This window comes from Alligator mississippiensis, chromosome 5 (assembly GCF_030867095.1).
Source record: "Alligator mississippiensis isolate rAllMis1 chromosome 5, rAllMis1, whole genome shotgun sequence".
Classification (NCBI taxonomy): Eukaryota; Metazoa; Chordata; order Crocodylia; family Alligatoridae; genus Alligator; species Alligator mississippiensis.
In genome coordinates, this window is record NC_081828.1 from 133,884,267 (window position 1) to 133,896,607 (window position 12,341).

Genomic DNA, 12,341 nt, shown 5'->3' on the forward strand with positions numbered 1-12,341 from the left:
AGTCTACGGTGGTCTGGTTTTGCACTGTCCTCTTTTCAATGCTCTGAGCTGATCACCACCAACTGGCTTACAGCAAATAGCTGCAACTTCTCTTGGTATTACCATATACAGTACTGTCTGAAGGATGAACACAGCCCCTGGGGGCCCTATCCCCTTCAACTCCTAGTGGATTTCCAGATGCAAGTTAAGGTGCCAGTTTTGATCTATAGAGCCCTAAATGGCCTGTGACCTACATGTCTAAGGGACTGCCTTCTCCCATATGTCTCACTGCAATCCCTAAGGTCAACCAAGAGGAATCTCTTGCAAGTACCATAAGAATACTAAGTTTGCTTGGCAAAAAAGTGTGGGAAGTTCTCACCAGTTGTTCCTTAGCTCTGAAACTCCCTCCCTCTTGCTGAGAACCATGGTATATAAAAGCTCTTAAATAAACAAACAAACTGCTTGTAGGGGCAAAACAGATTATCTGTGGGATTGTGATGCGATTTCCTGGACAGTGCCTGCCCTTGTCCCTGCCCTAGGTCCAGCCCCACTCCCTCCCTCACCATGGGGGCCTCAAAAACAAGCATATTTTACTCATCTCTGGAGGAGCAAAGTATCAGCAAATACAGCTGGGTGCATTTAAAATATTATACATGCACAGGTAAATTAGCTGTAGTCCTCAAACTTCTGGACAGTTGTCTATGAATCCTTCTGTTTCACAGCACGGAGACCTTACTCTCGGTTCTCTTACTGCACATGCCAAATACATTTTCAAATGACTGAACTTTGCATTTGTGGTTACTGCAGACCTCTGCTCTCTACAGGCCCTTGAGATACATTTAGGACCAAGCCAAGTTTAAGGTTCTATTTGGAAAAAGTTACCATATAATGAATTTTCCTGTGACCCAGATATTTTCCCTCAAAACCAGGTGGGGAAAATTGGGGGATGCATTACGTGAGGAAAAGGACTCGTCACGGGGATAGAAATTTGGTGGAGGAGGGACAGGGACAGAGCAGTGGTAGTGTTAATTACTACTGATCTGGGAGCCATAACAATTAACATTGCTACTGCCACTGCTCCCTTTCATCACCCCCTCTCTCCTACAGCCCAATTTTCAGACCTGTGAGGAGTCCCCCATCTCATCCACACACCCCACACTTCATGTGGGGTGGTCCATGGTCAGATCCAGTGCATAGCCCTGGACCTGGCATGCCAGATCTGACCCTGTGCACTGACTTTGGAGCCATGTGCCAGACTGGTGCCTGGTGCACTGAGTCCAGTGCTGGCTGGATCAGCTGGCAGCCTCGGATCTGCCATGTCAGATTGGCTCTGTTGCATGGTCCCAGATTTGCTATGTTAGATTGGGCTGTGGGTCCCAACCAGGATACAGGGCTGGCAACAGTCTCAGGAGTGGGCTCGCTCTCTAGTGACCGCAGCTCAGATGGCATTGGTCAGATCTTTTTTTGTCATGGTACCTTTAAAAAAAACCACAGTGTGAGTTATATTCAGGGGTGCATTGTATACATGAAAATGTGGTAAAAATGACACCTATGGGGGCAGATGTGAGCTCAGACTGGCATCTGCTGACTGTCATGATAAAATGCATTTTTACTGCATTTTACTCGAGTTCCCTGGGCTGTACTAGCTTTGCAGGGCCAAGTGTCATTAGTTCTGCTGTGCCTTCTCACAATTTCCTCACCTCCTTAGAAGGCACTACACAGACTTCAGAATGACTCAGCTTACTAAAGTGCATGTATTCCTACAAATCTTTGTGTTAAATGGAACTGTGTGCAGGACCATCAAAGATGCAGCACCTCCAATGTTATTTCAGTGTCACTGCTTTCACTTGAGCTAAGCTGACTCAACAAAAGTAACATGAGCCTGGAATGAAGTCATACCTTAATGAGAAAGTAAAATAGCACATTGTCTTCTATTCTACTCATCAATTGATGTCTAGTTGGTTACATGTGAGCAAACTTGATGATGATCACAGAACTACACAGGGGTAATTAATAATCTAATTTGCCTTCAGAATCTTAGTGCTGGCAGAAACAAAGGAGTAAGAAACTAGTTTGATTCTTAGATTCAGCCTGAGCTGAAAATTAAAAAGAAAAAACAAAACAAGAGCAAAAACAAACTTTAACTTGTAAACTGAACTTATTGCATCCATTCAACGTATCTCTACATTTGATCTGGCAGAGACTAAGAGCTCAGAACCCTACCATGACACTTTTGCATGGGTACTTTTCAAAGTACAGACACACTTTCTTGATTTCTTGCTGCACTGATTTGTAACATGGCTCAGGCAGTCTCTGTTAAAGGAATAACTTTTTTTTTTAAAGAAAGAATTCTAGGTCATATGAGTAGGTGCAATACAGCCAGGGCCATCCCTAGGGGGTGTAAATCGGGGTGACTGCCCTGGGCCCCGCAGAGCTGGGCAGAGTGGCTGCAGCGACTCTGCTGCTGCTGCTGCTGCTGCTGCTGCTGCCGGCTTCAAATCCAGCCACTTGCTACTTCCCCTCCCGCCACCGCCACTGCCATAGCAGTGGCAGCTTCTTCGAGTACAGGGTGCGTGGGATGGAGTGGGGGCAGGGCCCCGCATGGGCTGATTAGCCCAGGCCCGCCCCCTGTTTGAACCGGCTCTGAATACAGCACATGCACCTACCCACTCTGACTGTAAAATTAAAAAAAACCCCACAAAAAGTTTTAACATGATTTGTCCCTACAAATCTACAATAGCTAACCTGAGTTCTAAGCTAGTGTAAAAAGTAGGGGTGCATCAATAAAGATTTTTTTGGCCAATACCGATGGCCAACTATTGACCAGCCATAAAGGCCAGTACTGACCTGATTGCCAATATGCAACCTGGCAGCTTGGAGAGCAGTGTCCAGCTGGTAAGTCTGTTGAGGCAGGGGAGAAGGAGTGTGCGGGGGGGCAGATTAAGGCCCCTGTGGTGACGGAGGGAGTGGGACTGGGGCTGGGGCAGATGCTGCCCAGCCAGGGTGGGGTGGGGCATGGGACAGAGCTGGTAACTTGTCGGGGGCGCGGGGTGGCCTGGAGGGAGGAGGGGGCTCCTGCCACTGTGTGCATCCCTGGGGGAGGAATAGGGGGCATATGCCCCCTGGATCTGTGCATGGGGTGAGGGTGGACTGCCACTGTGTGCTCAGGCCTGGGGCTTCTCCAGCCTCTTCCTAGTGGCTGCGCTCAGACTGGGGGGGGAGGGGGAGGCAGCTGCACTGGGGAGGGGGGGTCTACGGCAAATTTTGGGGTGGCTCTAGCCCCCCCACAGAAGAAAGAATTGTGAAAACCTTGTTCTACACAGGTTGCCTGGCACAATAAACAGATATTTCACAAACTGTCTCTCACAGAAAAAAAATGTTAAATAATTCTTCTATACCATAATTTACATTTTCTTGGATTATGGGGCAATATCAGAATGTATTTTGGAGGCAGTTTATCCATTAAACCTACCGGTCTAGGCTGGAAATCTTCCTCTGAGAGTCCCCATTTGTCTTTATGATATTTATAATATTCCATGTTCTGTTTCATTACTTGATCTTTCTGGTCAAAGAGCATATAGCTAGCAACACAAGAGGCTGCATTCTTCATGTCATTCACTAAATTAATTACAGAAGGAAAAGGTAAATAAGCAAATGGCCTCCACTTTTCTTTATTATGCAAACTCATGACATTCAGAGGGAGACAGGATCAGTTTTCCTCTCAAGCGTACAAAACAGCAGAGGCTCCCACAGGTTGGGTCATCTTCCCCTTATTCTGTGGCATTTCTACAGGCAGGGGGTTGAATTGGATGACCTTTGAAGGTCCCTTCCAGCCCTAGGTCTTTATGATTCTGTGATAACTGAAGCCCAAACAGATGAAGAGACTTGCCCAATATGATACAGGAAGGCCATGGGATTGGGTCCTGGGGCCTGGCAGTGCCCCCTCCTACCCCTGTGTACTAGGCCTGGGTTCCGAGGTGCTGGCACCACCCCCTCCTGTCCCCTTTGCACCAGGACTGGGACCTGGGCATCTGACACTTCCTTCTGCCTCCCACAAAGTGGGATTGAACCCTAGGGCCAAGTGCTGCCCCTGCCCAGCCCTGTGCACTGGGATTGGGTGCCGGATCCAGTGCACAGGGTCCAGAGGTTTGGCAGGATGGGAGCAATATGATCACTCCCCCACCACCAAACTTCTGGACTCATGAGGAGCTCTGTTGGCTGGAAGACACAATGCCATGGGCCAGATCTGACTTGTGGGCTGGAGGCTGAGCACTCCTGGTTTAACTTATTAGCAAAACTACACAGTCAATCCTGATACAACCACAAGACATAACACTTTAATCCACCACAGATAAAGCAGGGGGACCATGGTGGCCAATGTCCTGCTGCTACAAAGGTTGTTAAAAAACACTCGAGAGATCCAAGGAAGAGTGTCAACCCCGACTACAGAGGATGGCAAAAATCCTAAAGGTGAGTAATAGCCCTACCTTACCTCACAGGGGTCTTGTGAGAATAAATACACTGAAGCAATTTAGGGCTCAGATACTACAGTAACGGAGGAGAGGAGAGTCACTTCATGTATTTCACATAGGTGAAAAAAATCTCTAGCTTATCTCTACGAAGGGTAGAGCAATTTGTTTAACCTGTAAAAGTGATAAGGAATTTGACAGAATAAATCACAGTTCTTCTGCAAATGTCTATTTGAAATGCAAATTCTATCATTTCTATACTTGGAGCCTGGGTAGAGAGGAGTAATGGCCAGGCATTTCCTTTGATTCCTGCCACTGAGGCTGCTTACAGACATGAAAAAACCCCCCAAAAAACAGCGGTTTACTTTCAGCTCAGCAAGCCCCCATGCCAAGTGCAGCGCATGCCCAGAAGAGGCATTGTGTTAGTTTGATCCGGTTCACCCAAAATCTGTATAGATTAGTACGCTTCAGTGATTCAATCACTTGTTAGCTAGAAGCCTCCAAAAAACCCTGCTGAAGCACTTGATCTATACTGATGTTGGGGAATGAGGTCAAACTGGCACACTTCCTCTTCCAGTAAAGCGCTTCCCCACCCCATCCACCCCAAAGTCTGTCAGTGACCTAAGATAAGAACTGAGGGGATCATCCTTGTTCCATCCTTGTTTTAGGATCTGGCCTTAAAATGACTTGCATTCTGCTCTTCTTTTGCCTTTGGGGGCTTTTTTCCCTTGGATGTCAACAACAGTTACACACAAAAGAGGAGACTTCTATTGTGAGGCCTGGAATAGATTAACTACAGATTTGAGAAGTCAGTGGAAGCCATTAATTCTGAAGCATCCTAACTAGACACAAACTAGGAAGGAAGATAAATTGCCTGTAACATCACACCTATATTTAAATCACTACTTACATTTATAATAGGCAAACTGTAAATAATGGTACATGGTTGCTACAAATTTCTCTACAACGAAGCCTCCAATGACTGGTGTCAGGTTACTTTCACACTGCACTTTGCATTCAAGGACTTCAGTATAGTGATCTAAAGAAAAACAGAAACCAGAAAAAAGCAATCAGTCATTTCTTAGATGTGACCTCCAGCCAGGCCCCCAAAGTATTTTACCTCTATACTGATCCCTGTGGCTGGACACCAGAGGCCTAAAGTTTAGTGGTACGGAGCACTCACCGTTCTAAATGACGTACAGGAGAGGTGTTGGTGCTCAGCATGTCTAAATGATTAGGATTAAGACATTTACATCAAAAATTGCAATCCCAGTAAACAGGTTTTACTGATCCCTATAGACAGTCTGTGGTGAGACACTTTACATCAAGTGAAATGGAATACTGTTGTATGTGTATAATGTTTATTACATATTTTTAACAATGATATTTTCGGATGGCTAGTAACTTTATTTTGTAACAAAAAGTAGTAAATAAAATTGTAAGACTGGTATGCTACACTAGTTTCTCTCTCTTTTGTATGGCATAAGATATCAATTTCCAAATCTATGAACAACTGTCTGGTGTTATAGCTCAATGTGCAGATTCCATCTTCCCCATCTGGGCATTTGTAAAGATTGCAGCTTTCAATTAAGTGCTGTGCTGTTTGTTGGACACCACATTCACACTGGGGGCTGCCCAAGATGTTCCTCTTGTGAAATGTTGTTTTCACATGTTTGTAGCCAGATCTCAGTCTGTTCAGCTTGACCCACACATCTCTGTCAAGGTCATGCCCAATGGGAATTCATTTGGTGTTGGTATAAAACGCTGTAGGAATAGGTCTTTCCCAGTGGTTGGCCCACTCCATTGCCAGCCATAGGCTTGGTTCAGCATCCCCAGCCTCTTCCAGGAGCTTGTGAGCTTCATGTATAAATGGTTTATGACTTTTAAGCCTCTTAAAGCCTCTATTTGGATCTTCAGGTAACAGTTGATGAAGCCGGTGATTTTCATCATGTCTTGACTGTATTGCCAGTAATGATGTTAGGGTCTGTCTTACATCACTTCGTCTAATGCTTGAGGGCATTTATACACATACATTTTTGTCCTGTGATGTGCTGGAGATCTGCCACTTTGGAGCAGACTCGATTAATCAAGTCTGCTCCACACATGAGCTGATGTGAACTGCACTGTGCCGCATGCAGTTGTATAAGCAGCAAAATGCATGTCAGCATGCAGAAAATGAGAGCGGTGCACTTTTGAACTAAAGCACCTTCTATGTGTTTTAGTTCAAAGGCACACCACTGCCATTTTCTCATCAGAATGCTGATGTGCATTCTGCCACTTATACAACTCTGGGCGCTTTTCAAAGCACGCAATGCTGCAGCACTTTTATCTGTAAAAATGCCCTGAGAGTACAGGGAGTACATCTGTGTGTAAGTTGTGCAGCCTGTTATGAATCTCAGCACTGTTAAGTAGCGTCAAGCTTTTCAGTGTGACAACTTCTCATGGTGTCTCCCATGCATAACTATAAAGTAAAACTAAAAATCACTACCAGGGCAATCAGACTTTAGTTTTTTCCATTTTGATACACTGTACTTTCCAATTTTGATATATTAACTACAGGATGAGCCAGAGCAACCTCTCTTACCTATAAGGGGTTCCTACTTCTCCTACCTATGTTAAAGGCTATACATACCTCACTCGAGCAATCAGTGCTGGAACGCATCACCAGGAAAATGAAACCAATGACCTGCCATACACTACCAATGGACATAACACCTCTCAGAGTACAACATAATCATCAATATATACAAAGCCCTCTCTGCCATGTTGTCAGTCACATCCCTGCCTCTTTAAAACCAGACAATTTTATATGCAGGTGACTTAAATTATAATGCCAAGATTGGGGATACTCTGTTAATAGTAGCAAAGGAGACAATCTCTGTCTCTGGGTAAGTCAGAATGATATAACCTTTGTATATAACCCAAAGGAGCCATGTACCTTCCACTCCGGAAACTGGAACATTCAGACAAACCCAGATCTTGACTAGTGGAAGGGTGACTTGAGTAAATACCGATAAGAAAAGCACTTGACAAGTTTCCATCATCTCAGCAAAGGCTTTCACTCATCAGCATTGACAATATGATTTTTTCAGCTGACACCATCTAGACCAACACCAAGATAAAATTTCAAAAGGCAGATTGTTGGAAATATACAACATTAGTTATGTCCAAAAGAAATATCAGTGATATTCCAAAACAGCCCTATAGAGGATACCTTTTGGCCTCTCATTTTTTTGCCTTGCTTTCTGAATAAAAATAAACAGATGACAATATGCTGCTGGGTTTTATTCACAGAATATCTTTCATTCAGAAACAGCCTAAATTGTGATTTATAAATTTATTTATAAAGCACAGAACAGCTGAGCAGAACAGGTTAGGACTGAAAGTAATAAATAATTTTATGATATATCTCTAGCAAGCTTGTCTCCTTCATAGATCTTGAAATCCTTGCCATCAATAACCCTTTAAGCATCAATACCCACATACAGTAGGCATTAGAAGGCATGGACAAACATACATTTCTAACAGCTTCAAAATGAGGGGAATTGGTGCTGTCCAGGACCTTCTTCAGCAATCCATCACAGAGGATGATTGTCTTCCATGATTGTCTGATCTGTGTGTCCAAAGATGGCTGATGAGGCCTATCCAGGATCAATAGTCTCTACTGCAGCTCGGACATGTGTTTCCATGTGCAGTGGGTGGAACTGGATTCTTGATTTGCCCCGCAACATGCCGTTTCTGTCACTCCCGCTTTTACATCTCCTGTTGTCATGAGGTTTCAAAGTACTGAGAACCCTGCAGCACACTCTTCCTCCATTTGGAGTTGTCCTGGGCAATCGTCTCCCAAAAGCTGGCGTTGAGGTTGCATTTTTTTAAGTTGATCTTGAGGACCAAGGCAAGGGAAGTTTAGTTTAGATATTAGGAAAAACTCTCTCACTAGAAGGGTAGTAAAAAGCACTGGAACAGGTTATCCAGAAAGGTTGTGGAAACTCCATCTCTGGACGTCTTGAAGACCTGGCTAGACAAAGCTTTGGCTGGGATGATCTAATTGGGGATTGCCCTGCTTGGAGCAGGGGTTGGACTAGATGACCTCCTGAGGTCCCTTCCAACCCTAATTTTCTATGATATGTCCCTGAAGAGCTTTTTCTGCCCTCTTCTTGAACATATGCCTTGGCTGAGTTCAAAATCACACAACAGCAGTTAACGCTGTAACAACTGTTATGTCTAAATAAGCCCACAGTAATATGAATTAAATCTCCCTCACTTTGACTCTGAACGAAGCAGTATAAAAGTTGGAGCGGTTTTGCTACACTTATATTGTTACATGCTCATGCAGATATAACAGTGACAAGTAAAATATTAATTCAAGATTCCTTTGCAGGAATTAAGGTCCTGTGAACTACTTACCTGCTATCGAGAGATAAAACTCTTTAAAATCTTTAATTTCCCGGGAACCTTCACAGGTTGCTATGCAGTCATCATAAGCTTTGAAGAAATCAGGAAGTGCCAACTCCATATCTGAGATGGATGTCCTCCAGTTATCTCCATTGTATGCTCTCACTGCCCTGACAAAGAGATTCTGGAAACCAGGCAGAAATAAGGTGCATTAGTTTCTAACCTGTGAAACAGTAGTAGTGTTAAGAGATCTAACTAGTGGTTAACTTCTGAGCTATGTAAGTGTTCACAGTATCAGAATATGAGATAACTAGGACAGTAAGCAAGTCATTCAGACGTCACTGAAAATAGATTTCTTAACAATTGATTGCGGCTCAGTTTGCAATTATAGTACAACTTCAGTTATTCAAATACCTAGGAACAATCAAGGAAATTTTCCAGGTATTTAACAGAGAGCAGATGCTGTGATTTCATTTCAGATATTTGAAATGATACTTGCAGTGGAGACTACAATGTAACCCTGAGCCGTAATCAATTGTTAAGAAATGTATTTTCAGTGATGTCTGAATGGCTTGCTTACTGTCCTGGTTATCTAAGATTCTGATACTGTGCATACTTACATAGCTGAGTAACTGTATACACTTGCTTAAACCTACCAACTTCAATAGGCTAATTCTTACACAATCTTACTAAAAGCTTAGACCCAAGTGGATCTGAGCTTTAGTTTGAACACAATTGTACGTAGGCTACTTGGATTTCCAGGACAGTGAAATAAGCAGCAAGAACTACTGATTGTGAAAAGAAGAAAAAAAAGAAGAGAGGGATGGTTGGGAGAAAAAGAGGGAGCGAGTTGAGAATCAGACAGAAAATTGAGAGGAAGATTATATCGGAGGATAAAGACCTTGACCAGATTCATGGAGAGGTACCCAGGAGAACAGATGATGGGTAGAGAATATACCTCAAATGATTTTGTTTCCAAGTCTTTAATGTACTCCTCGGCATCAGGCATGCTCTTGTAGTAAGCCATATTCCTCTGCATCATTTCATCATTTGGATGCATCAGAAGGAACGTGTGAGCTGCTGCAATGGCTTTGGGAAGATTATTGGCCTAAAACGGCAAGAAAATAAGTTTTTAAAAAGAAGTTTGTAAGTTAAAGTTTGTTTGTTTTTGTGTCGTCAAACTTTCCCTCCGTGTTTCTCTCTGTATATATTTATGTTCAATATGCAGAATTAATTAAGTTATGGAAACTTCATTCCATTTGTAAGGTTTACCTTAGAAACAACAAATTCATATTAAAGTGAGCCAGCAGGTAAATGTAGTTTAAAAATTAACAAAAAAAAAATCATATTTTAATAAACAGAGTCACATTCAACATTGGAATAACCAGAATAAGTCACATATTTTCCTTGCAGGTTTGAAGAGGAGTTTTCCCTAATCTTGTTCTTTTTTTCAGCAGGACTATCATTTTTGGCATCTACCACAGCAAAAGAAATGTTCACTCATTTTGAAATTATACCCCAGGTGTACTGCAAGGCATGCAGACATGCCATATTTTCAATCATAGCAGATCACTTGACTCCCTATTGCCCACCTACTCTAAACTAATTTTAAAGCACTGGTGTCAAACTCACCCCCTGCCCTGGGCTGGATTCAGACCAAGGGGCTCCACGTGGATTGGATCCACAGGGTACATGATGGCTCCAGCAGGACTGGTAAAAGCTATGATGGTGGCAGTGAGCCAAGTGGTTGGTTGCCATGGCAGAGGCAGGGCAAGCGGCTGTGGTCAAGTGGATGTATGGTGAACAGCAGTGGCCTCAAGAGTTTGAGAAGTGAGTGGGGCAGTGCTGGCATAGCCCTCATGTCCATCACGGCCATTGATGTCATGCCAGACCCCATGCCCCCATTAGCTATGGCCCTAATTTCCTGTCCCATGCCAGTAGTCCAGCTGGCTGGATGGAGCAGCTCCAGGGGCCTGATCCATCATGCAGGTTGTAAATTTGACACCCCTGTATTGAAGTATTATATTTGCTCTGGTTTCTTTAAGTGCTGACCCAGAAGAAGACATTGTCTATGAGTAAAGCAACTTAATGTCTGAATAACTTATAATAAACTCTATAAAGTGTATAAAGTGCTATATTTTGGGGCATGAAAAAGAAATGATACCCGCTATCCAGAAAAAAGATGATAGAGGAAAACACAACAAATTTATGAAGTCACAGCTCCAGTGAGTGGGCAACCCAAAGTGTCAGCAGAATAAAGCCGACGTGAGTCTTATTAGATCTATTGTTACCACCCAGTTCAGTATTATCAGATCTATTGTTACCACCCAGTTCTTTCATTTGTTATTGCTGCAAATGGAATCTAAGATTATTAATCAGAGAGAACAGAAAACAATAATTTTATTTTTCCCCACCAGTTCATGAAACTGACAAGGCAAAAAAATTAACATGTTCTTCTGTAAGGTCACACTAATTACTCTCATGAACCTCTGGGTGCTGTATTAAGCTCAGAGTCTGATAGGTTCTTTTGTTATCTGTGGAGCTCATTCACAGAGTAACAGGGGAGAGGAAAACTATTAGCAAAAATAGGAACACATTGCTTAAAACTCACAACATGGCAGCTGCATAGATGCATCTTTTGGTAAGATTTCTTGTTTAATTGACCAAGCTAAACATGCATTTCTAACCTAAAACTGTGTGTGTCAGGGGCAAAAAAACCTAAACCAAAAAAAAAAGAAAAAAATAACTGAATATGTTTATAGGTCTAAATCATTCTCTCTCCATGTTATGACAAGTTAAGATCCAACAAGTATAGGCAAAGAGGTCCTTATAATGGTTGAAACAATTCATGCCAGGGGTGCCCCTACCTGTGGGCCAAATGCAGCCCACAGAGCCATACAATCTGGCCTGCAGGGCTCCCCAGGGGTCTGGAAATTTAGCAAGGGGGAGTGGTGGCAATTAACACTGCCACTACTCTTCTGCCACCAAATTTCCAAGTCTCATGTGGTTCAATTGGGCCTGGGCCATCTCCACATGGCTTGACCAAGCCCCGACTACTCCTGCCCTGTATGCTGGATCAGGTTCTGGCTGTGACCACCCTGTGTGCCAGACTGAACATATGGATCAGATCCACGCCAGGGATAAACCTGGCACCACTTCTCAAGCCCTCAGGCAAAAAGGTTGGGCACCATTAGTTTATGCAAATAGACTTTGTAAAACCATGAACAAAAAAAGGTAGAACAAGCACACCACAAAACCCCCCCAAAACTGAGATACTAAGAAATGGAGTATCACCCTTAAATCTAGCTTTGCTGCTCGTCAGCTCTAACTGTCAAACGCCTGGAATGTAGCCAGCTGCATTTCCTGCCCTGCTCATAGTTATGTGCTTGTTCAGACATAGCTAAATGCAAGGGGAAAATCTCAGCTGCAGTTTCGTCAAATACCCATTTCTGCTTCTCCTCTTGTGCTGTCTGCTTCAAGCTTATTTGCTGGTAGGAT

The 12,341-nt window shown here is 43.4% G+C and overlaps 1 protein-coding gene across 1 annotated transcript in view; it reads right to left on the minus strand.

Moving 5' to 3' along the window:
* Window positions 1-12,341, minus strand: part of CRTAP (cartilage associated protein) — a 35,359-nt gene that overhangs the window by 20,369 nt on the left and 2,649 nt on the right. The window contains exons 2-5 of the mRNA XM_014602483.3: window positions 9,802-9,951; window positions 8,856-9,027; window positions 5,359-5,487; window positions 3,452-3,597 (exon numbers count right to left, since the gene is read on the minus strand). Coding sequence (XP_014457969.1) covers window positions 3,452-3,597; window positions 5,359-5,487; window positions 8,856-9,027; window positions 9,802-9,951 — 597 coding nt within the window. The remainder of the gene's footprint in view (window positions 1-3,451; window positions 3,598-5,358; window positions 5,488-8,855; window positions 9,028-9,801; window positions 9,952-12,341) is intronic.